The 25,213-nt window shown below is 42.4% G+C and overlaps 1 protein-coding gene across 1 annotated transcript in view; it reads right to left on the bottom strand.

The window, feature by feature from the left end:
• LOC132893630 (ankyrin-3-like) overlaps positions 1–25,213 on the bottom strand; it is a 336,414-nt gene that overhangs the window by 88,715 nt on the left and 222,486 nt on the right. The window contains exon 12 of the mRNA XM_060932777.1: positions 6,659–6,680. Within this exon, the coding sequence (XP_060788760.1) occupies positions 6,659–6,680 (22 nt within the window). The remainder of the gene's footprint in view (positions 1–6,658; positions 6,681–25,213) is intronic.

Raw genomic sequence — 25,213 nt, 5'->3', positions numbered from 1 at the left:
GCAAACTCCCATGCACCCTCCAGTACTCTTGCAAGGGTAAAGAGCTGGTCCAGTGTTCCATGACCAGGACGAAAACCACATTGTTCCTCCTGAATCTGAGGTTCAACTATCGACCAGACTCTCTTCTCCAGCACCCCAGAATAGGCTTTCCCAGGGAGGCTGAGAAGTGTGATCCCCCTATAGTTGGAACATACTCTCCGGTCCCCCTTTTTATAAAGGAGGACCACCACCCCAGTCTGCCAATCCAGAGACACTGTCCCTGACCTCCACGCAATGTTGAAGAGGCATGTCAGCCAAGACAGCCCAACAGCATTCAGTGCCTTCAGCAACTCAGGACGAATCTCATCCACCCCCAGAGCCCAGCCACCGAGGAGCTTTTTAACCACCTCGGCAACCTCAGCCCCTGTAATGGGCGAGTTCTCCCAAGCACCCTCAGACTATGTCCTCCTCGGACAACATGAAGGTGGGATTGAGAAGATCCTCAAAGTATTCCTTCTACCATCTGACGATGTCCCCAGTTGAGGTCAACAGCACTCCATCCTCACTGTAAACAGTAGGGCCAGAGCATTGCATCCCTTTCCTGAGGCTCTGGATGGTTTGCCAGGATCTCTTTGAGGCCAACCAAAAGTCACTTTCTATGGCCTCACCAAACTCCTCCCACACCCAAGTTTTTGCTTCAGTGACCGCCAGAGCCGCATTCCGCTTGGCCTGTCAGTATCTGTCAGCTGCCTCTGGAGACCCACAGGCTAACCAAGCTTGATAGGACTACTCCTTCAGCTTGACGGCTCCCCTCACTGCAGGTGTCCACCACCAGGTTCGGGGATTACCACCACGACAGGCACCAACAACCTTGCAGCTGCAGAACATGGTCCACTTGAACTCAATGTCTCCATCCTCCCCCGGTATGCTGTTGAAGCTCTGCCGGATGTGGCAGTTGAAGATCTGATGGACGGAAGCCTCTGCTAGACATTCCCAGCATACTCTCACTACACAGTTGGGCCTGCCAGGTCTGTCTGGCCTCCTCCCCCACCATCTGGTCCAGCTCACCACCAGATAGTGATCACTTGACAGCTCTGCTCCTCTCTTCACCTGAGTGTCCAAGACATATGGTAGTAGATCAGATGAAATGACTCCAAAGTCAATCATCAATCTACAGCCTAGGGTGTCTTCATGCCACGTGCACTTATGGACACCCATATGCTCAAACATGGTGTTGGTTATGGCCAAACTGTGCATGGCACAGAAGTCCAACAACTGAACTCCACTTGGGTTCAGATCAGGCAAGCTGTTCCTCCCAATCACACTCCTCCAGGTCTCACCATCATTGCCCATGTGAGCATTGAAGTCCCCCAGTAAAACAATGGAGTCCCCTCATAGTGCACTGTCTAGCAGTCCACTCAAGGCCTCCAAGAAGGCCGGGTACTCTGAACTACCATTTGGTGCATAGGCGCAAATGACAGTCAGAGACCGTTCCCCGACCTGAAGGCACAGGGAAACAACCCCCTCATTCACTGGGGAGAACTCCGATGTTAGCGTGCCAAATTGGTGGGCTACCAGTAGCCCCACCCCTGCCCAGTACCGCTCACCCTTGGCAACTCCAGCATAGAAGAGAGTCCAACCCCTCTCCAGGATATTGGTTCCAGATCCCAAGCTATGCATTGAGGCGAGCCCAACTATGTCTAGTCAATACCACTCAACCTCACGCAGAAGCTCAGGCTCCTTTCCCACCAGTGAGGTGACATTCCATGTCCCAAAAGCCAGTTGTGTCAGCCAGGGATCAGTATGCCAGTGCCTCCGCCTTTGGCTGCCACCTGATCTACAGTGCACCGGACCCTTACCACACCTCCTGTGGGTGGTGGATCCACAGGAGAATGGTTCCTTGTTGCTCATTTGGGCTAGGCCTGGCTGGGCCCCACAGACATAGGCCTGGCCACCAGGCATTCACTGACTAGCCCCTCCCCCAGGCCTGGCTCCAGGGTGGGGCCCCGGTATCCCTGGTCTGGGCAAGGGTACTTGGATACCTGTTTTTCCTTTCATAAGTATCATTTTGAACTGCTCTTTGTCTGACCTCTCATCTACAACCTGTTTGCCTTGTGAGACCCTACCAGGGGCAACGGCCCCGACAACATAGGTCCTAGAATCCCTGAGGCACTCAAACCCCTCCACCACATTAAGGTGGCAATTCAAGGAAGGGCTGCAAGTACATGGTAATGATTATTTCTTACTTGAATGCAATGGTTTGAGAAGGTAAGATACTGTAAGAAAAAAAAAAGTAATTTTCTTTCAAAAAAGAAGTGATGTGTTATTCTTAGAGCACAATAATACAATGCATGATTTTGGTTCCCGCTTTAATGTTGCCTAACGGAGCCAATAGGGGGGGAACTAGAATATAGAAGGGATTTCTGGCAAGTTTTTAGAAGGGTCACGTTTTCAATAAATGCCAGTGGTTTAACCCAAGCCCATTTATTTGTGTGTCCACAAGCACAAACATAACATGGCTTATTAAGATCTTCCATGAGAACATATGGGCTGTATAAATGTAGACAACATCGTGAAAAATATTACTTCATCACAAAACTGAAACAAAATGATTGTCATATTGAGGATGGTTGCCCACATTCACTGTCCTGTCCACTCATATTTATCAATATGAATCCCAATTATTGTGTGATGAATTATTTAATATTTATTCATTTATATAATGTGTGAATGGTGCACAGATAGTGTGTTGCTTTAAATGTTGCTCCCACAAGGAATTGTGGGACAGCATTTTCTCCTTTTGCAAAGGATAATCCAGTGTACCTTGTGCTAAAGGAAGCACTGAAGCACCTTTCCTTAGCATTTAGAGAATTCAAACAGTTTTTATCTTGGCTGCCGCTAGAAATTTTGGGCCCTATGAAAGAATATAATATTGCCGCCCCCCAAAAAAAACCCACACACACACCCCTACCTTTGTTTATCCAGGGAAAGTGTTGTGTAATTTTCTAACAAAAAACAAACAAACAGGAATTCAAAAGTCTGGGTTTGTCAAACACCAGTCATGACCCACTGGATCTGAGCACCTCAACTGAATTGATCGCAGAAGACACAGACCTTGTTTCTACCCTGATGTTACTTTTCACCACTAGGAGTCAGTATTTAGTTAGAAACCTACCCAGGCTGTAGCTAGTAGATAAGTATAAACTTAGGCTGTGTCTGAAATCACTCACTAATTCACTACTCCCTATTCACCATATAGGGAATTATATATAGAGGATTATATAGTGAGCTCATTGGTAAAATGGAAAAAAGAAGAAAAAAAAAAAACAACACACTTTTGGACACTACTCCGCCGTGCCGTTATTTACTTCATTACTGTCACACAATTAAAATGTGCCAGATCAGTTGGCTGGTGGGTTTTCAAAATAAATACATTACACTGAGTGCATTTCCCACATTAATAAATACAAAGTACTTTATGTCCGCTGCATCTTTCAGTTCTTTTAAATCAAGGCTGAATACTAAAAATTTGCAGCCGCCTTTTATTAAATCTAATTTGAGACTTTTAATTCCTCGCTCTGCACTGTAACTTTTATTCTTGTATGTTATCTGTCTTATTCTAGTTTAGCTTATTTTCTATTCTCTTACTATTTAATTGTACATGAATGTCCATTTATAACGCGTTTCTTCTTCCATCCATTCACCCCAACACACTTTTTTTCCTTTCAGCACGACCGCAATGCATGATGGTATACATTGCTTGATTAATGACCATCAGCTGTACACTACTTTTCATGGTGCATTATGGGATACTATGAGTCCACTATATAGGGTGTAATAATTCTCACTATACATTCGGATAACACTACAAAATGGCGAACTCACTATGTAATCCAATAATGAATTTTAAATAAACAAATTGGTTACTATATAGTCCACAATATAGTGAGTAGTAAGTGATTTCAGACATAGGGTTAGTGTAGACTGGCTTTGCTATCACAAACAGGCTTCCAAATTCATCCTTATGTCTCCTTCATGTACTGACTCATTATATGCAGTTAAATTTCTAGGTTGATGAATAACTATTTAATTGATAGAAGAAAATTACATGATGCTCTACAAGAAATCCACTGAGTTATTTCTCTCTTTTTTGGCAGTGCCAATTTAATAGAAAACACAGTAAATACAGTTATCAACAATGCAGTGAGAAAAAAAAAAAACTCAATCAACTTGTTAAAGACTTGAACAATAAGAACAAATATAAATGTGAACAATGGCAAAACATCTAAACATACAAAGAGGTCAAATGGCAGAGAATAAATCCCTCAACCTCAAATATTTAGTATCTCAATGTTCAACAGCCTCAGATGAGCTAGATAACCACTGTACATACTCTATATACAGTTTTAAAGTCACTTATGGAATTTGTTGTGCAACAGAGTGGAACATTTTTTTTTTTTAGCACAATAATGAATTTTACATCAACAAATTGATCATACCATGTGGCCTGCAAATGGACGCATCAAAACCAGAAAAGGGTATTCTCTTTGGCTGCATCATGACTTGAAGAGGGCCCAGGCTCTAAAGTATCCATAACTTTAGCCATAAGATACAATCCATAATCTGTCATATAATCGTACTAACACAGTGTATTGTGAGAACTGTATGTATTACTAACATTTGGATGGAATAAGCTGCATGCTTGGTTAGTAGCATTAGTTGATCATAAAAGGAAGCAAATATTTTAAATGGGTGATCTTAAAAGTGGCAATGGCATTATTCTCTTTGCATTTTAAGTGAAGCTATTGAACAAATCATTTTAGCCAGTTTTTGTCCATTTCATATGCCAGTTGTCCATTTCATTATTGGAATGTCTATATGAATGTCATCAGCTAATATTGTACTTGCTTGCTATAACTAGTTGCTCACATCGTTAATGCAGCATAAATGCTAAAAATCGGTCTGCATGAGCCTTAACCCCAAAGCCCTTTATTCACAGATTGCTCTGTAAATACATTATCAAAAAAATACTCCTCACCTCCATCTGCTTCAACTGGGGGTGGGGGGTGGGGGGGGGGGGTGTTGAGGGAGGGTTTCCTAATCCTGAGGCTGCATCTGTGCATGTTGAGGGCAGACCTCATTTGTGAACAAGCTAGTTATTAGCATGCATGAATGTAATTTTGGTCTGAAAAGAGCTCAGTGAATTTGTTGGTTCACTATACAGCTAGTGTGCCAGCTAGGTAGCTGGCACACTAGCTGTATAGTGAACCAACAAATTCACTGAGCTCTTTTCAGACCAAAATTACATTCATTACTCATCTCAGTGGCAATAAAGGATGAAATATTTAAGTAAAATGACAGTGCATTGTAAATTAAGTTGTTAGCTTGATCATCCAAACAGTGGTTAAGCCACAATAAGAATCTTCTGTAGCATTAACATTAGCATGTTAGGTTAATTGCCACCAAAGGAAGGCCAGTGAATAAATGAATAGGCTACCTTTCTTCAAAAAAAGTGACTAACCCTTTTTCTCTTAGTTTTCTGCTGCCTCTCTTTAGGTTTCTGGTAACCTGACTTCTTCAGGATGGTGTCAATCTACTGATAGACCACCATCAATTCTGTTTCTACTGTGCACAGCTAACATTATTGCTGGATTGGAAAGCAACAAACCTAATGTGAGGTCACACTCTGGTTCTGCCTACACAAGACTGCACCATGTAATAAATTGGGAGAGGGGTGAAATATAAAAAGACTATTCTAATATTTTTGTGGAAAATGGAAAACCAAACCAAAAGGTTGTTGTATTTGTTCAATATAAAAGACAAAATTATTAAAAATATTTAATTAAATTACACACTGTAATAATATTAACATTGTCCTCTGAGGACAATCTGTCAGTGCTGGGCCCTTAGAATCGTCCAAAATTTCCTCCGCCCTAATGGCGCCCCTGGCCACTTTGATCCTTCCGGGTCATTTCACTCCGTTAGGAAACTTTGAAAGAAAAAAAAAAATTCTTGGAACGCAACCATAGTTCCTCTTGTGCTGGGAGGGTACCTACCCTGAAGCAGAAGCTAAAACATCCCTCGAAACTGCATTCTAAGAATTAAGATCACTCAGTTCCTGCAGTATGGACACACAAAAAAGGTGGTACTGCCTCCAACTGTTCTAAAAACTATGAAAAAGTTCCTTGGGTCCAAAAGCACCTAGCATCTTCACATAGCTGGCATAGCTTCACATGCCTGTGGGCTGTACTTGCGGAACAAAGTCAGGGTGAATAAATGTTATAATTTACATTAACAAAATTGTACAGTGAAAGACAAAAAGGACTACATTCCAAAGATTCAGAAAAAAATATGTAAATTACTGAAATTCTGGATTTTTCCTTTCTCTAGTTCTCTTTTACTGTTATTTTTTCATAAAAAAAAAATGCACTGACCCATTTTATCATTCTTTTAATGCTGTGACATTACTTTTAAACAATGTATTTAAATCATTGATAAGCAAATCATCCAATCAAATTTCATGGCATGTTATGTCAGTGATTTATCTGTCAAGGGGAGCCTTTGAAAAGTCAGAAAAAGGATTGTATTCATTTCAAAGTCTTTAAAACACCTACTAGCAAATGAATACAGAAAAAAGTGATGCAAAATAAATCTAGAAAAAAGGTCATATTTACCTTACCATCAGGTTCTGTCTTCATCTCCTACATTTCCCATGATGCATTAAAAGAATTAAAGGGGAGATGATGGAGCAGTACAGGTTCCACATTATAGCAGCATGATAAAATGGTAGTAGTGAAGAAAGAAAAACAGCAGGGGAAAAGAGGATCAAGAGGAAGGAAGGATAGGAAGTATGAAAAAGCATGAAGAAAAGAATAGCAACTATTACAACAGAACCAACAGTGATTTTTTGCACAAGGCAATGACAGTACCATATGCTAGCAATGTGTGTGTACCAGTGACTGTAAAACAACTACAGGTCTAGCACCGCTGTAGTGCTGGTTGCAGTATAATGTATAGCACCACCTGTCCCCGTGTGTTTCAATAACAAAATAGACTATTTTCCGTCATTTTTCTTGTCTAAACTAACTTTTTGAATTAGCCACTGTAGATGGAAAAACATCTACAGTGGCTAATTCAAAAAGTTAGTTTTCGCTATCCTGATATCTGCTCATTTATTATTTTCATATCTTCATACAGTGGTGCTTGAAAGTTTGTGAACCCTTTAGAATTTGATATTTCTGCATAAATATGACCTAAAACATCAGATTTTCACACAAGTCCTAAAAGTAGATAAAGAGAACCCAGTTAAACAAATAAGACAAATATTACACTTGGTCATTTATTTATTGAGGAAAATGACCCAATATTACATATTTGTGAGTGGCAAAAGTATGTGAACCTTTGCTTTCAGTATCTGGTGTGACCCCCTTGTGCAGCAATAACTGCAACTAAACCTTTCCGGTAACTGTTGATCAATCCTGCACACCGGCTTGGAGGAATTTTAGCCCATTCCTCCGTACAGAACAGCTTCAACTCTGGGATATTGGTGGGTTTCCTCACATGAACTGGTTGCTTCAGGTCCTTCCACAACATTTTGATTGGATTAAGATCAGGACTTTGACTTGGCCATTCCAATACATTAACTTTATTCTTCTTTAACCATTCTTTGGTAGAACGACTTGTGTGCTTAGGGTCATTGTCTTGCTGTATGACCCACCTTCTCTTGAGATTCAGTTCATGGGCAGATGTCCTGACATTTTCCTTTAGAATTCGCTGGTATAATTCAGAATTCATTGTTCCAATCAATGATGGCAAGCCGTCCTGGCCCAGATGCAGCAAAACAGGCCCAAACCATGATACAACCACCACCATGTTTCACAGATGGGATAAGGATCTTATGTTGAGATGCAGTGTTTTCCTTTCTCCAAACAGAATGCTTCTCATTTAAACCAAAAAGTTCTATTTTGGTCTCATCTTTCCACAAAACATTTTTCCAACAGCCTTCTGGCTTGTCCACATGATCTTTAGCAAAGTGCAGACAAGCAGCAAATGTTCTTTTTGGAGAGCAGTGGCTTTCTCCTTGCAACCCTGCCATGCACACCATTGTTGTTCAGTGTTCTCCTGATGGTGGACTCATGAACATTAGCCAGTGTGAGAGAGGCCTTCAGTTGCTCAGAAGTTACCCTGGGGTCCTTTATGACCTCGCTGACTATTACATGCCTTGCTCTTGGAGTGATCTTTGTTGGTCTGCTACTCCTGGGGATAGTAACAATGGTCTTGAATTTCCTCCATTTGTACACAATCTGTGACTGTGGATTGGTGGAGTCCAAACTCTTTAGTGATGGTTTTGTAACCTTTTCCAGCCTGATGAGCATCAACAATTCTTTTTCTGAGGTACTCAGAAATCTCCTTTATTCATGCCATGATACATTTCCACAAACATGTGTTGTGAAGATCAGACTTTGATAGATCCCTGTTCTTTAAATAAAACAGGATGCCCACTCACACCTGATTGTCATCCCACTGATTGAAAACACCTGACTCTAATTTCACTTTCAAATTAATGTTAGGGTTTTGCTGGGAATTGAACCCGTGTGTCACTGGTGTAATAATCCAGCAAACCCCCACTAGGCCACCAGGGGAATGACTCAAGTGCAGAGGAGTGAGGCAAAAGTAGAATAGAAAAAACAGTTTATTTACAATGTTCAAAAAGTTCAAGGCAAAAAAGTATAATCCAAACACTCAGAAGATAAACGGGAAAAAAAAATCCAAAAGTTCAAAGTCAAATCAAAAGCCAAAAGTCAGAAAAGGCAAAAATGCAAACGCTCAGAAGATCCAGAATGTAAAGTACATAGTCCAAAAGAAAGCAAAATACCAAAAAACACAAGGGCATAAGCAAGGTACACGGGACAGCGGTTATTAGCCATAAGCAGCACAAAGACTCCGTGACTAGAGGCCAAACTGAGGGAAAAAAAAAAAAAAAAAAAAATCTAGTTCGCCCATTGTCCTGTGTCATTCTGAGATGCGCAGATAGACAGTAAAGGGAATTCGCATGATATGGAACTAGTGGGGAAAAAAGTGCCGTCACGGCACGAATTAGAGACCCTCGGAGGGTCTAATTCGTGCCGTGACGGCACTTTTTTCCCCACTAGTTCCATATCATACGAATTCCCTTTACTGTCTATCTGCGCATCTCAGAATGACACAGGACAATGGGCGAACTAGATTTTTTTTTCCCCCAGCCACGGTACGCTGGAAATCCGGCGCGGCGCTGGAACGCTATCACCCCTGAATATTGGATCATTTTCCTTGATAAATAAACGACCAAGTATGATATCTGTGTCTCATTTGTTTAACTGGGTTCTCTATCTACTTTTAGGACTGTGTGAAAATCTGATGTTTTAGGTCATATTTATGCAGAAATATCAAATTCTAAAGGGTTCACAAACTTTCAAGCACCACTGTACTATATCATAAAAATGCATGAATACACTTAGGAATTAAGTGACTTACAGCCTTGGCTTTGATGTTGGTTTTGGGAGAAGAAGGCAAGCCTACTAACCAAGTAGGCGAACCTGACTTTGTTGCTGCTGCACAGACCTTGGCTATAGATTGCAACAGAAAGTCCTTACTGCACAAACTCTGGGCCCAAATTTGACAAAATGGAGGAAAAATTTTGGCTTTGTTTCTGTAGAACAGAAAGGCATGCAGCCATGCTGCCCATTGGTGTGTACAGTACTGCCTTTTGTGTGTCAAGTCTACCATGGTTGTTAGAGGCTGACGATTTTTTTTAGGAATCCTGTGGGGATTCATAACAATAGGTCAGTTCTTATATATAAATATGCAGTTGAACACATTTGAAAAAAAGTATGGTTGCAACAAAAAACAAAATTGATTAAAAATGATAAAAAAATAACTGCCAATTAACTTAAACAAGTGTTGCCAGGCAAAACAAACCTCACCTGGCAGCACTTATTTTATACCTATATGTTGATAATGGTAATATTTCTCAATCATCAGCTGTCAGGTTATGAAAATCCTTGACCTTGAGTTTGATATTTCAAAGTCATTCAAGCTCAAAGGTCATGGCAGCAAATGAAAGCCCATATGGGACTTCTTACATGTTGATAATGGTAAACATATGGCTATCATGAACCATTTAAAAGTTATAGCCCTTTGAAAACCCATGACCTTCAGTTTGACCTTTCAAGGTCAAAGATCATGGTGCCAAATGAAAGCCCATATGGCACTTCCTATAAGCTGATAATGGTAAATATCTGTCTACCATCAACCATTTTCAAGTTACAGCCCTCTGGAAATCCGTGACCTTGAGTCTGACCTTTCAAGTTCAAAGATCATGGTGCCAAATGAAAGGCCACATGGGAGTTCCTATATGCTCATAATAGTAAACATTTGTCCATTGGCAACCATTTGAGTTATAATGGAAAATGTTATTTTGACCGAAAGGTTGACCTTTCCAGTGACCTTGACCCAATTACCCCAAAATTTAATAAGGTAATCTATGGACCATTGCCCACCTGCCCTGAAAATTTGAAGTCAACCGGTGCAACTGTCTAGATGCTAGATTATTAACAGACAGACACACACAAAAACAAACAAACCGCACTGATTACAATACCTCGCCCCACTTACTCTGTCGTGGGTGAGGTCATTAGCTGAACTGCCTTATGAAGCACGCTATGTCACTTCATAAAAATATATTTAATTGAAATGGTGGAGCACAGAAACTCATTACACTACCCTGCTTGACTCATAACAAATTATGTTTTAATGTGAATAATATTAGCATTCCTTTGGGGGAATGTGAGAAACAGTGGAAGCATGATGTCCCCACTTTAACCATCCATACTAACTGTATTGATGTTTTCTGACCTTATCTGGTTTTCTGGCTGTAATCACACATTTATGGTTATATATCTAACTAATGAATGATGAGTCTACAAGGCAAACATTTTCTAGCTTCAAAATGCAACTCATGTCAGGCAGTGTTGGGCAACAAGCAGCAAAGCTATTTGCTATTTATTTACAAATAGCAAGCAAAGCTAAATAACAGTTTGTGGGCAAAACAGGCAACAGATATTTATTTTGCAATTATTCTGAATTTGTTTGGTCGTTGAACAAATGAGGGATTGAAATACAGAAAGCACAAAAAAAAAAATGTGGTAAGTAAAAAAAAAAAAAAGTGAGCAGTAAAAGACAGTGCATTCAGACCAAAAGCAACAAGAGTCTCAAAATTCAATGCTATCGAATGGCACTGCAAAAAAATCTTAGCAAGTGAAAATATCTTGAAAGTAGTTGAAACAATCTAGCATTTCCTATTACAAGAATACAAGACACCAATTCTGAGATTATTAAACTTGGTTCTAGATTGTAACCAACTTATTCTAAGATGTCTTATCAAGTAAAAATATCTGTCCATGCAGCAAGATAATTTCACTAGTATTAAGTAATTTTCTCCTCAAATTCAGTTTTCAATTTTTTGCAGTGGGTACGTTCAGACCAAATGTGACAAGAGCGTCAAAGTGACTGGAAGTCAGTCACTCATTTTCTATGACAGCCAACATCTCTCGGCAGAGAGCAGCAGCATGATAGTTGGCAGTGTGTCTTGAGTGATGAGGGTGTCACAGTAAAGCTAAAGTCCAGGCAACTTTGTGATAATGAACAATGACACAGTTTGGCAGCAACCAATCAGAATTTAGTTGTGCTCTGCTCTAAAGAATACTAGAGAACATGGTCCTATAAAGTTTGTTTCCATTCAAACTGTTCCCAAGTATGATGGAGGAGGAATTAATAATTGTGGTGGTGGGTTTCCAAAATATGTATGATGTGTCCCTGTTTGCAACACTTTGTAAGCAAGATTTTTGCTCTTGAACACTTGTTTCAAGTGGGACTGCAATTCATTTGCTCAAAATGACACCGATTTGACCAATTACAGTAATTAGCCAGTAAAATTCAACCAGAACCAAAGTTATTTTTGTAGGCTACACATAAACAATGTTAATTTAAAAAAAAAAAAAAAGTCCTATAAACTGCATGTTGAACTTAGCACTTAGCATCAACACAAAAAAGTCACACCACACAAATGACTTAGTTATTAATTTATTTTCTTACCAAACATGTTCATCATTTTCCTTTTTACATTCACATTTAAAAGACTTAATGAGGTCAGCTAGTCACTCGGCACAACGATACCAGTTGATGTGTGCTTGCTTTGTGGCCCTTACCTGTTGATGCAGAAGTGTCCTCTGGTGGGCTCACCACCAATCCCAAAAAGTGGCACTCTCACGTTCTTTAATCCAACAACAAAACTAAATAAGACACATAACCATAAAAATGGTACCAACTTCATAAGCACTAATACAGCTACAAATGCAAATAAATGTCATACAGCTGTGTCCTACAGTTCACTAGAAAACAAACAAAGAAAAACCCTCACATGCCCCAGTACCTGCATTGAGTCATGCTTGGCCATTTAAATCATCCATTTAAACATATTTTCATTACCAGAATGTCTAGGTTTTTGCCAATAAAAAGTCATTTTTACCCAAAGATCTAAATGATAAGTGTTAGAATGCAGGCACTTACAGATGTATGCATGGAGGAGGGGAGAATGCACGCAGACCGTCAACAAAGCCAAATCGATAGACAGAAATCAGAGTCGGAAAAACAAGCAAGGGTTAGGCGATCGGTGAACAACTTAGATAAGGAAAGACAAAGAGTGAAAACTGGAAGCAAAAGGTCAGAACCATGAGAAGCAGTCAGAAACTATACAAGGCTTGGTATGTACTGAGCTAGCAGGATGATACTTCACAGGGATATGAGTGTTTGGGGAGTTTAAGTAGAGGGACCAGTAATTGAAGAAATGGAGAACAGCTGAGATTCAGTAAGCTAGAGGGCACTGTGCATCTTGGGAATTGTAGTTCCCAGTGTCCATCTTTGTAGTGTCCTCAGCAGGTTTACTGACAGAACCCCCTGAGGAGCTACCTTCGGGACCTACATTCTTTCTTGGATGGCCCCTACCTCTGGGTGCTGGTTTGTTGGGATGGTGGTCATGAAACTCCTGCTTTAGAAGAGGGTCTAGAATATCCTTGTTCTTAACCCAACTTTGTTCCTCCGGTCCATATCCTTCCCAATCGATCAGGTATTCGATTTGTCCTCCTCTTCACCTTGAGTCGAGGATTTTGTTAACCTGATAGATGGGTTCTCCCTCCAGGTCAAGTGTCATGTGCTCCTGGGCTGGTGTGTTGCTAGCCAGGGGCCCCAGAATAACAGGCTTTAGCTGTGATATGTGGAAGGTCGGAGATACTCAGCTGTGAGGGGGTAATTCAAGGCAGTACGATACCTCATTGATGCTGCGTAGCACTTTGAATGGCCCAATGTAGCATGGTTGGAGTTTTCTACATGTGTTGAGTGCTCTCAGGTTCTTCGTGGCCACCCATACTCGGTCGTCCAGGGAAAAGTTTGGAGTCTCACCTCTGTGCTTGTCCGCATATTCCTTGTACTTGGCGCACACTGATTCAAGGGGCTGATGGACCTCCTCCCAGACGGTTTGACTGTGTGAGAACCAGTCATTGACTACTTGCACTTGACAGGGTGTGTCATCCCAGGGAAACAAGGGCAGCTGGTAGCCGAGTATGCACTGGAAAAGTGTTAACTAGGTAGCTGAGTGTTTTAGCGAGTTCTGTGCATACTCAGCCCAAGGAAGGAAGCATGCCCAGTCTCCCTGGTTATGCATGCAGTAGATCCTCAGGAAACAACTGATCTCCTGATTTGCTCTTTCTACTTGGCCATTAGATTGGGGGTGATAACTGGAGGTGAGATTTACCGATACTCCCAACCTTTCCATGAAGCTAGACCAGAAGCGTGAAATGAACTGGGGACCCTGGTCACTTACTATGTCCTTGGGGATGCCATAGTACCTAAAGATTTGTTGGAATAGCAATTCAGCGGTTTGAGCAGCCGTGGGAATGCCTGGCAAAGGGATGAGTTTAAGAGCCTTAGAGAATCGGTCAGTGGTCACCATGATGGTGGTGTTGCTTTGAGAGGGAGGTAAGTCAGTGATAGTCTATGGCTAAGTGTGACCAGGGCCTTTGAGGAATCGGGAGGGGGCATAACTTGCCAGCGGGGGGGGGGGGTTCCTAGGGACCTTTGCTTGGGCACATTTAGAACATGAAGCAGTGAACTGGTTTATCTCCATGAGCATGTTTTCCCACCAATACTTGGTTCTTAATATTTGGTTTGTGCCTGGGTGTCCTGTGGCTGGAGATGTGTGTGCCCAGGTGATGAGTCTGCTCTGCAGATGCTTGGGTACATAGAGGAGACCAGGTGGGAGATGGATGGGATGGGTTTTAGGCTGTGAACTCCTTATCTCTTTGTCCAGTTCCCAGGTAATAGACTGTACAAAGCATTATGGAGGAAGGATAGGCTGAGCAGATGAGTCGTGGTGTGAAGAACCAAAAGTTCTGGATAGGGTGTCTGCTTTAGTGTTCTTAGAACCTGGGCAGAATGAAATAGTGACATTGAATCGAGTAAAGAATAGGGCCCACCTGGCCTGATGTGGGTTTAACCATTTGGCTTTCTGGAGATATTCCAAGTTCTTATGGTCAGTGAGGATGATGGAGGGGTGAGTAGCTCCCTCTAGCCAGTGTCTCCACTCCTTGAGGGCTAGTTTAATGGCAAGCAATTCTCTGTTTCCCACATTGTAATTCCTCTCTGCTGAAGATAACTTCTTCAAAAAGAAAGCTACAGGGTGTAGTTTCTGCTTCTCTCCCAGGCATTGGGAGAGGATGGCCCCTACTCCTGTGTCCAACGCATCCACTTCCATGATGAATGGCTTGGTGGGGTCGGGATGTTGGAGTATGGGGGCCGATGTGAAGGCTAACTTGAGCTTGTTGAAGGCTTCCTCTGTCACCAAGTTCTAGCCCAGGTGCTTGGGACCCTTCTTTAGTAGAGTTGTCAGAGGTGCTGCCAGAGAACTGAAACCTTGGATGAACTGGCGATAGAAATTGGCAAAGCCCAAGAACCTTTGAAGCTCCTTAATGGATTTAGGGATTGGCCAAGACGTGACAGCTGATACCTTGGATGAATCCATGCTTACTCCTTCTGCACTGATGACATAGCTGAGGAACGAGACCTTTTTCTGATGAAATTCACACTTCTCTGCTTTTACATACAGGTGGTTCTCCAGTAGACACTGGAGGATGGTCCTGATGTGTACCTGGTGGCTTGTGATATCAGCGGAGTAAATCATGATGTCATCAATATAAGCAATGGCATATTTCTCCAGCATATCCTGTAGCACATCATTGATCAGGCACTAGAACACACTGGGAGCTGAAGAAAGGCCATATGGCATTACCATATGGCATTCGAAGTGTCCTGTGGTCATGCTGAAGGGTTGCCTTTCTGGATCTTGATCAGTTTGTATGCAGTACAAAGGTCTAGCTTGGAGAAGATTTGTGTGGCTCTTAGGCTACGTTCACACTGCAGGCTGAAGTGACTCAAATCCGATCTTTTCGCCCATATGTGACCTGTATCCGATCTTTTATTGACAATATGAACGACAGATCCGATTTTTTCAAATCCGACCCAGGACGTTTGGATATGTGGTCCTAATTCCGATTCCTATCCGCTCTTTTCATATGCGACTTCAGTCTGAACCGCCAGGTCGCATTCATCCGACTTACACGTCATCAACAAGCCACAAACGTCACTATTCTGCACTGAAGTAGGCGGCGGGTCTCTCAAAAAAAGTTACAAAAACATGGCGCATAATCACGGGTGCAGATAGAGGGTGGGACGAGTCATATTTAAATTCACCTCGTTCGGTCCCCCCCACTTATAGGGAGGAAAAAACGTCTATGCTGTCTTTCTTTGCATAAGGCAAACCTCACGGAAAAATCAAAAGACTAATTACCATTCGGTTTATTGAGGTGCACGGCAGTGTATACATAGTTGCAACAACTCACATAAAACAAAGACTGATATTCGGTTGGTTGAGCTGCGCAGACTGCACAGGTTGCGAGCTCGAGCTTGGTTGCTATGGTTACTAACAACAAGTTTGACAGGCATATCGGGGTTGGGGTTGGTTTGCTGGCAGCTTTGTCCCCCCCAGTTTTTTGTCCCTCCCAGTTCAAAAAACGTATCTGCGCCCCTGCGCATGACATCAATGCGAGGGACGCTTCAGGCTGTGAAGGTTCTGAATCTTCTCAATGGAAGGACGCAGAGGTTAGGGAGCTGATTTCCATTTGGGGGGGGATACAGCTATTCAAGCTAGATTGGATGAGTCATACCGCAACCGGGCGGTTTTACTTCCGTAAACACTGGCCATGCTGACTGCGTGTGACGTCGTCATATCCTGCAATGCGCATGCGGAACACTTTTAGGTCGCTTTTCGTTCATACTGAGGATCACATACAAGTCGCATATATTTGTTAATGTGAATGACCTCACAAAAAAATCGGATTTCACAAAAAAATCGGAATTGAGCATTAAGCCTTGCAGTGTGAACGTAGCGCTAGTTGCTCCAATGCTGCTGGGACCAGGGGAAGTGGATATGGGTATTTTACCGTGACCTGGTTAAGACCTCTGTAATCAATGCAAGGCCTGAGTCCACCCCCTCATTTCTCCATGAAAAAGAAACCAGCCTAAACAGGAGACTTGGAAGGGCAGATATAACCTTGTTTGAGGGCCTCCTGAATGTACTCCTCCATGGCACTCTGTTCCTTCTGAGATAAGGGATAGATTCTTCCACGTGGAGGGGACATACCTGGCAGCAAGTCGATTGCACAATCATCTATGGCTGGTGTGGATGTAGCCCACAGGCCTTTCCCTTACTGAAGACTTCAGATAGATCCTGATAACATTCAGGAACATTGTCCATGGAGTCTGGTTGTGGACTTTCTACTGAGGTGGATTTCTACTGAGCTGTATTTCTCGTCCCCAAGTCCAAGCCCCACTTGGACTTGGGGACAAGAAATACAGCTCTGGAAGCATGTGGAAGACCACTGTAGAATATCCTTATTTTGCCAGGAGATCAATGGGTCATGCAACTGTAGCCAGGGGTATCCAAGGACAATGTCGTGGTTGACAGTAGTGGTCATGTACAGGGAAATGTCTTCCTTGTGTAATACTCCCACTTGAAGCTGGATGGGTTGGATGTTTGTGGTGATGAGTCCATCACCTATAGGTCCTCCATCGATGGTCTCAATGCTGAGTGCATTTGTGCAGAAGGGTGGTGGGCAGGTTGAGCCTCTGCACAATGGTTTTGTTGATGAAGTTCCCCTCTGCCCCTGAGTCAACAAAAGCAGAAAGGACATAGGTGGTGGATGCTACCCTTAGCATTACAGGAATCTCAAATGATATAGACTTAACCTCTCTCACCGGGAATGTAGATTCTGCTGGTGTCTCTACTGGAGATTCATGGACTGGACGGACTGGACAGTGCCGGATATTATGCTCAGCACTCCCACAGTAGAAGCACAAGCCTTCCCTATGCTGCCTTGCACGCTCGGCACAGGTTAGCCTATCGTGGGATACTTCCATGGGAGAGCTGTCCATAGAAGGCTGCAGCAACTTGGAGCAGTCATGGAGAGAGGGTTGACGCTTTAGTAGTTAGTCTATGTGGATAGCTAGGTCAGTGAGGGCATCCAAGGTGAGATTCTCATCTCTGCAGGCTAGTTCACTGATGACTTCTGGGTCCAGACCTTGGCAAAACACTGCCTTAAGGGCTGGGTCATTCCACCCACTCACAGCCGCTAATGTCCTGAAGTCCAGAACATACTCTGCCACACTTCTAGAGCCTTGAGAACTGGCAAGTAAACTTTCACCGACCTCAATCCCCTCTGGTTCATGGTCAAAGACTCACTTGAACAAGGAGAGGAAGTGCTCATATGAAGTAGTAGGCTCACCACCCTTGTTCCAAACAGCGGTAGCCCAGCAGAGTGCTTTGCCAGTGAGAAAGGATAGGAATTTAGCGATTTTATGCTCATCAGATAAGTTAGGCATGGTGGCAAAATACATAGAACATTGGAGTAAGAAAGCTTTACATGTGATGGCTTCTCCAGCGAACTTCTCTGGAGCGGGGAGTTGCAGCGCTGGGCTGGGAGGAGACTTGGAGTGTGCTAGGAGGGCCTGCAACATTTGTGAGCTGTGTCATCCTGGTGTTGAGATCGGCAAGCATCTGTTGATGTTCTCCCAGCAAACGCCCCTGCGCATTCAAAGCAGTCTGCTTTGTATCCTCCGCTACATCCATGTAGCCAAAGTATCCTGTTAGAATGCAGGCACTTACAGATGTATGCACGGAGGAAGGGAGAGTGCAGACTATCAACAAAGCCAAATCAGACAGAAATCAGAGTTAGAAAAACAAGCAAGGGTCAGGTGATCGGCGAACAACAGGAATAAGGAAACAGTAGGAACAATAAGGAAAGACAAAGAGTGAAAACAGGAAGCAAAAGGTCAGAAACATGAGAAGCAGTCAGAAAAGATACAAGGCTTGGTATGTACTGAGCTAGCAGGACGAGACTTCACAGGGATGTGGGAGTTTAAAGCATACAGTATATGCAGAGCCATGGCCTCACTTTCGTTTATAAATGCCTTGAGACCTCAAGAATGGCACAGGAATAGTTTTAAGTGCTAACAATAAATCTAGTATCATAATGTTTATGATTAAAGTGATTTATGTAGCGGTCTGAGTGAATGACCTTGACGTTCGTAACATCACAAAAGGAAGTATATTGGTCTCATCGCCATTTCCGCTATACAAAAACACAGCTGACTGCAACTCCAATCCTCCATTTTGAGCTAATTTATCGCCATGCCACATAGATCTGTTTTTAGCCAGTACGGCAACATGACGGAAGGTGGATTTATGTTGCATTCATGGCCCAAGAATGTTCAAATTGCAAAGATTTGGACACGTTTTGCAAGAAATTCATGGACACATTGGGCAGCTATGAAGTAGTCTCTCCTCTGCTCTGCACATTTTACTGAAGACTCATACGAAACCTGTGATCTGTTGAGGAGCATTGGCTATAAGCCCGTATTGAAAGAGGGTTCAGTCCCAACAATTAAAGAAGAATAAAACAAGAAAAGGAAAGTATTTATTTTATTAAAGTGAGTTCAGTTGCGGGCGGCACGGTGGTGTAGTGGTTAGCGCTGTCGCCTCACAGCAAGAAGGTCCTGGGTTCGAGCCCCGGGGCTGGCGAGGGCCTTTCTGTGTGGAGTTTGCATGTTCTCCCCGTGTCCGCGTGGGTTTTCTCCGGGTGCTCCGGTTTCCCCCACAGTCCAAAGACATGCAGGTTAGGTTAACTGGTGACTCTAAATTGGCCGTAGGTGTGAATGTGAGTGTGAATGGTTGTCTGTGTCTATGTGTCAGCCCTGTGATGACCTGGCGACTTGTCCAGGGTGTACCCCGCCTTTCGCCCATAGTCAGCTGGGATAGGCTCCAGCTTGCCTGCGACCCTGTAGAAGGATAAAGCGGCTAGAGATAATGAGATGAGATGAGATGAGTTCAGTTGCACCAGTCCTCCTGGAGTGTGAGCTGAGGGTTATTGCTAAAACCCGGGACGGAACGGGATGGGACATATCGCTCAGGCAGTGACCGCCCCTTAGTTGTTGCTAAAACCAGTGACATCCCGTTCTGTCCCGGGTTTTAGCAATTGCCTGAGCCAAGCAGTAATGGCGGAATACACAGTATGGAGAGAATGAATGGACCAGCCGTTTTATTTCTAAACTGGATATTGCTGCCATCTTGCCCTTACGTGGAAGAAGTGAATGAATGGAGAACTGAACGAACAACTGAAAGTCAGATTGTTTCAAAACAATTGGCCACAATATAGGCCTTCAAGATGCAAGAACACAGAGGGGTAAGCTCCCACTTTCATTTGGATAAAAAAACAACAAAAATAACACATTGTTTACCTGTATTTAGATTAAACCATGTAACTTGTATTGTGTGTTTAAGTTACCAGTAAAAGATTATTTAATTTGCTTCAGAATGTGATTGTTTCAGTTCATCTGATTATTTTATTAGCCTTTTACATTTTCATCTCATTATCTCTAGCTGCTTTATCCTGTTCTACAGGGTCGCAGGCAAGCTGGAGCCTATCCCAGCTGACTACGGGCAAAAGGCGGGGTACACCCTGGACAAGTCGCCAGGTCATCACAGGGCTGACACATAGACACAGACATAGACATTCACACCTACGGTCAATTTAGAGCCACCAGTTAACCTAACCTGCATGTCTTTGGACTGTGGGGGAAACCGGAGCACCCGGAGGAAACCCACACGGACACGGGGAGAACATGGAAACTCTGCACAGAAAGGCCCTCGCCAGCCACGGGGCTCAAACCCGGACCTTCTTGCTGTGAGGCGACAGCGCTAACCACTACACCACCGTGCCGCCCCCCTTTTACATTTTTACATTTTATCAGTGAAAATGTATGCATATGCATGCATGTTGCATAAGTTATAACACCTATCCTTTTTTAATGAGAGTCAACCCACAATCAATGAAGTCAAATCAGTCTTAGTTGAGCAAGTTGGTAACGGTATTTCTTATTTTCACCATAAATTTTTATTGATATGACTTTGGTCTATAGCTGTAAAAGGCCTCGGCCTTAAAACTGGTTACCGCAGTGATGTCACGCACTCAGGCATAGCTAGCTCAGCGGGGCAGCTCAAATGCCAACTTTGCAGTCGATTTTAACTCTCAAAAATATATATATATTTTTTATTCCCATTTATGCAGCATACAAGAGTCAAGGATGGAGATACTATCCACTCAGAAATTTATTTAAAAATAAAGGTTCTGCGTATCTACTTTAAGTAGAGGGACCTTTAATTAAAGAAATGGAGAACAGCTGAGATTCAGTAACCTCTATCTATATAGAGGGTACTGTGTGTCTTGGGAATTGTAGTTCCAGGTGTCCATGTCTGTAGTTTCCTCAGCGGTTTTTTTTTCCTCAGCGGGTTTACTGAAAATAAGACTGAGTAGTTTAACTGTTCACATAATAGTAGTTTATTTGTTTACTCACCAACTTCTAGAATGTGTCTTTTTTTATCCATGAAATATGCATCATCTTCTCAAACTCATAGCAATAAAAAAAATTTTTTTTCCAAAAACATGCCCAAATATTTAAAGCCAAAAATGTCTTCTAAGAGTCTGGACAGTTAATTTTTGCTCAAAAATAAAATACAATAATTCTTGTGCAATGGCTCTTTCTCCAAGTTGCACTGATGAAAATGACCCACTTCCAGGATACACGTGTACACACAAATACCTACTTTCTCAGTTCCTACTTAGCTCATGTGTTTGAAATCTCTTCCAGCCCAGAGAGGACTTTCACTGACACCATAGATTTTTTGTTTATCATGCAGCGTCTTCTTTGGGCAAGCAAAGAAATAGCCACAACAGTTAATAATGAAAATTGTATTGACTGCAGTCATCTCTCTCTTATACAATCAGTACGATTAAAAATGTATTATATACCAGCTGATCGTGTTACATCAAAAAGCTGAAACATCCAGGCATCATGGATCCATATAATTTACCCACAAATGTATTTATTTATTATTTATTCTGCACATTGCTCTCTCACGCTGTGTGCGCGCGCGCATGTGTGTGTGAGCACGCACATGTTCACCGCTTGAGATGGATGAAATGCAGAGGAGGAATTTCGCCATGCTTGAGTGTATGTGTGACAAAAATCAAGGCTTGTTCTTCTTAATTAACCCACAAATATATTTATTCCACTTGAAAAGTGTATGACAAACCAGCTACCGGATTTGGGACACTGTCCTGAACTATTTAGTATTTGGGATTTCTAAATACACTGGAGTGATGCTAAAGGCATATAAAAATACAGATGCCTACCAATATTTGAAGGCAGGTTTTGTACATGCTGGAATGTTATGAGAAATTCCTGATAAAGAATGCTTTGTTGGCATCCGGTCTTCCTGTTTAACTGCAGCTTGCCATTTTTTCATCTTTCTGGGTTTGCCAGGAAGTGGTGAGTTAAACCAGGCTTATGTCCACATCTGTAATTACATCCAAAAGCACTACAGGTCTCTGGCATTGTTCTTTTCGATGTAACTTCTATAAGTTTATCTGTAGATGTTTACTGAATTGGGCCTACAATCACTCACATATACTGGTACCGGTCGTTGTCAAACACAAAGCTTGCCTGGCAATATGGCTGCATAAACAAATCTGCAGTTGCAATGACATCACATGAAAGTCCCCCATAGCACAGCATCTGACTTGACTTGAGCTTGACTTAGAAAGATATACTGATTGACTAGTTTGAAAGACAACAGGGGTGTGAAAACCCCTTCCCTAACAGAACACTGCTGAGTCATTGGGTAAACACCACCCCCCAAACTTCACCTAACCCCTCCCAAACCCACCCACCCTCCCCCCAAGTATACACTGGCTCTGCTTGGTGTATCTAGGAAGTAATAACAGCACATTTTCAGGACCGTGACTGTAACAGATGTGTTTTTACAGTTGTTTTGATATCAAAATACAGAGCCTCAGATCGTTTTGCAGGTCAAGGGGCCCACAGGGCCCCTCCTGGGAAAAAACAGGGGCCCATTTCTACAATGGGGTACCCCGTGATTATCCTTCAGTTGAAGCGAACCTAGTGAGCGAAGCGAGCCCAATGAATAGCTGGGGCAGCCCAGGGGCTTTTTTCTTCTCAATTCTGTTTTTTTTTGGTATTAGAAGCCATATGAAGCAATGTAGATGACAAAAATCAATGCTTCAACCAAATATATTGAGATATTGTTTAATCAGTGGCAATGTTTTGGAATTCAACCACAGGCCACTATATATCACATCTATATTATCTCCTCCTTGTAAATTATAGCACAAGAATGGGTTTGTTTTTTGCATGCTGTGACGGTCTAATTCTGCTTGTCTCTAATCATCTCTACTTCTAATTTCAGAGAATCAGATGGGATGCTGAATCTTCAATCTTGGGTTCAAATTCAGGCTATGAAGTTTGAAAATTAATAATGTCTGATACTAATGATACAACAGTTGATTAAATCATCAGAATCAGGATGTGTGTATATGTATGTCTATGATTGTTCTGCATGCTGTTCAGTATTTTGTGATGATAGAAAATAAAATAATTGAACTCAATCTCTGAAGATTTCTTTAATGTTTAACAACCATAGTAACAACTTATACAAGTAATGATCAGATCATCTGACATCATCTTAGTTTTGACTGATTCAATTTCTGGTGTGTTGCTGCCTGCAGTACACTGTTCAGCCAATTTCAACCATTATTGGTCAATGTTTTTATTTGGAATCCACATGATCCATAACACCATCCCACTCAGATTTTATTAGCTTGTTTTCAGTTTGGTGTAGGTCTATAGTAGTAGTAGTAGTCACCAGTGGTAGTGGCAGTGGTAGTAGTAGTAGTGGTTGCTGTTGTAGTAGTTGATGTTGCAGTAGTAGTTGCTGTTGTAAATCTAGTATGACTAATTACCTTGGGTATCAGGGGTATCAGTTTTTCAGGTGAATGTACTCTCTTTCTGCCGAAGAATGACAAAATAGATGTATTTTTCTTTTTTTTCTTATCCATGTTTTCTTGTCTCTTTCGAATATTCATACATAGACCGTAAGACGCCACCTAGCGAAAGACTTGGATCAGATTTTACTCACTTGGGACACTACAAACGGGGCGGCGTAAATACATGAACGGGTCCGATGTATATTCAATATGGCAGTGGTCAAAACAAATTCATCCGATGCCGAAATCTGTTGAATATCCAGATAATTATGTTGGAAGTTGCATATTTGTGCAAGATTTTCGATATTGAGACCATGAAGTCAAGTAATACGCCATGAAACATTCCAAATAGGGTATAAAATGCTCGTGTCCATATTGGCCCCTGCCCCTCTCGACAATGCGTTCATTATTCGAAATAGTGCATCTTAGACGCGGGCGCACCAACAATATGAGTCTCTGAATATACCCACAATATGAAAATTGCTGTGTAAAACTCGGAAAACTTTGTCTATCTGCTTTAAAATTTATACACAATCTGTCAAGTCAAGTTTATTTGTATAGTGCTTTTAACAATAAACAATGTCACAAAGCAGATTTACAGAATTTGAATGACTTAAAATATGAGCTAATTTTATCCCTAATCTATCCCCAATGAGCATGCCTGTGGCGACGGTAGCAAGGAAAAACTCCCTTAGAAGAGATGAGGAAGAAACCTTGAGAGGAACCAGACTCAAAAGGGAACCTATCCCCATCTGGGCAACAACAGACAACATGACTATAACATTAACAGTCCTAACAAAGTCAGCTTCGTTGATGCTATAAACCCCCCACCGATGGAAACCCGAGCACAAAACCGTTCACGACAACTGCAGTCCCAAAGTCAGCAAGTTAACTGCAGTCCTAAAGTCAGCAAGTCCCCAGCCACAAAAGCACCACTGCAAGAGTCCAGAGCATCCTCCAGGCACGACCCCCAACTGTCCACATGAGGCTGCCCTCCACAGGAGCGATGCGATGAGACTCCAACCAGACACAGGGCACCAGGATGGATCAGGCAGGTCCGAGGAGCAGAAGAGGTCAGCATCTCGATCCCAGGACTGACATGTAACTCAGAGGGAGAGAATGGGGGCGGGGAAAGAGAGAGAAAACACAGGTTGTTAGGTATGCCCAATGTCACCTGAATAAGTAGGAACAGTATACATATTGCACTGAGTACAAGCAGGGACTCCGGCAACTAACTATGGCAGCATAACTAAAAGGGGAGAGCCAGAAGGTAACACAGGCATGAGGGAGCCCCAGGACATAAAGCAGCCAGCCACTACACCGTCAACAAACTTGAGTGAGCAAGCGAGTGGGGACTGACAGCATCCATACATCCCAGTTTACCAAAACACTATGTCTGATGACCCTCCAGGTCTACACCTTTACCTCATAAACACCACTAACAAAAGGCTTGACTAAACAGATATGTTTTCAGCTTAGACTTAAACACTGATACTGTGTCTGATTCCTGGACACTACTTGGAAGGCTGTTCCATAACTGTGGGGCTTTGTAAGAAAAGGCTCTGCCCCCTGATGTAGCCTTCACTCTACAAGGTACCAGCAGATAGCCTGCACCTTTTGATCTAAGTAGGCATGGTGGGTCATAGAGAAGCAGAAGTTCACTCAAGTACTGTGGTGCGAGACCATTC

This window comes from Neoarius graeffei, chromosome 11 (genome assembly GCF_027579695.1).
Source record: "Neoarius graeffei isolate fNeoGra1 chromosome 11, fNeoGra1.pri, whole genome shotgun sequence".
NCBI lineage: Eukaryota > Metazoa > Chordata > Actinopteri > Siluriformes > Ariidae > Neoarius > Neoarius graeffei.
This window is presented reverse-complemented; position numbering and strand designations above follow the sequence as displayed.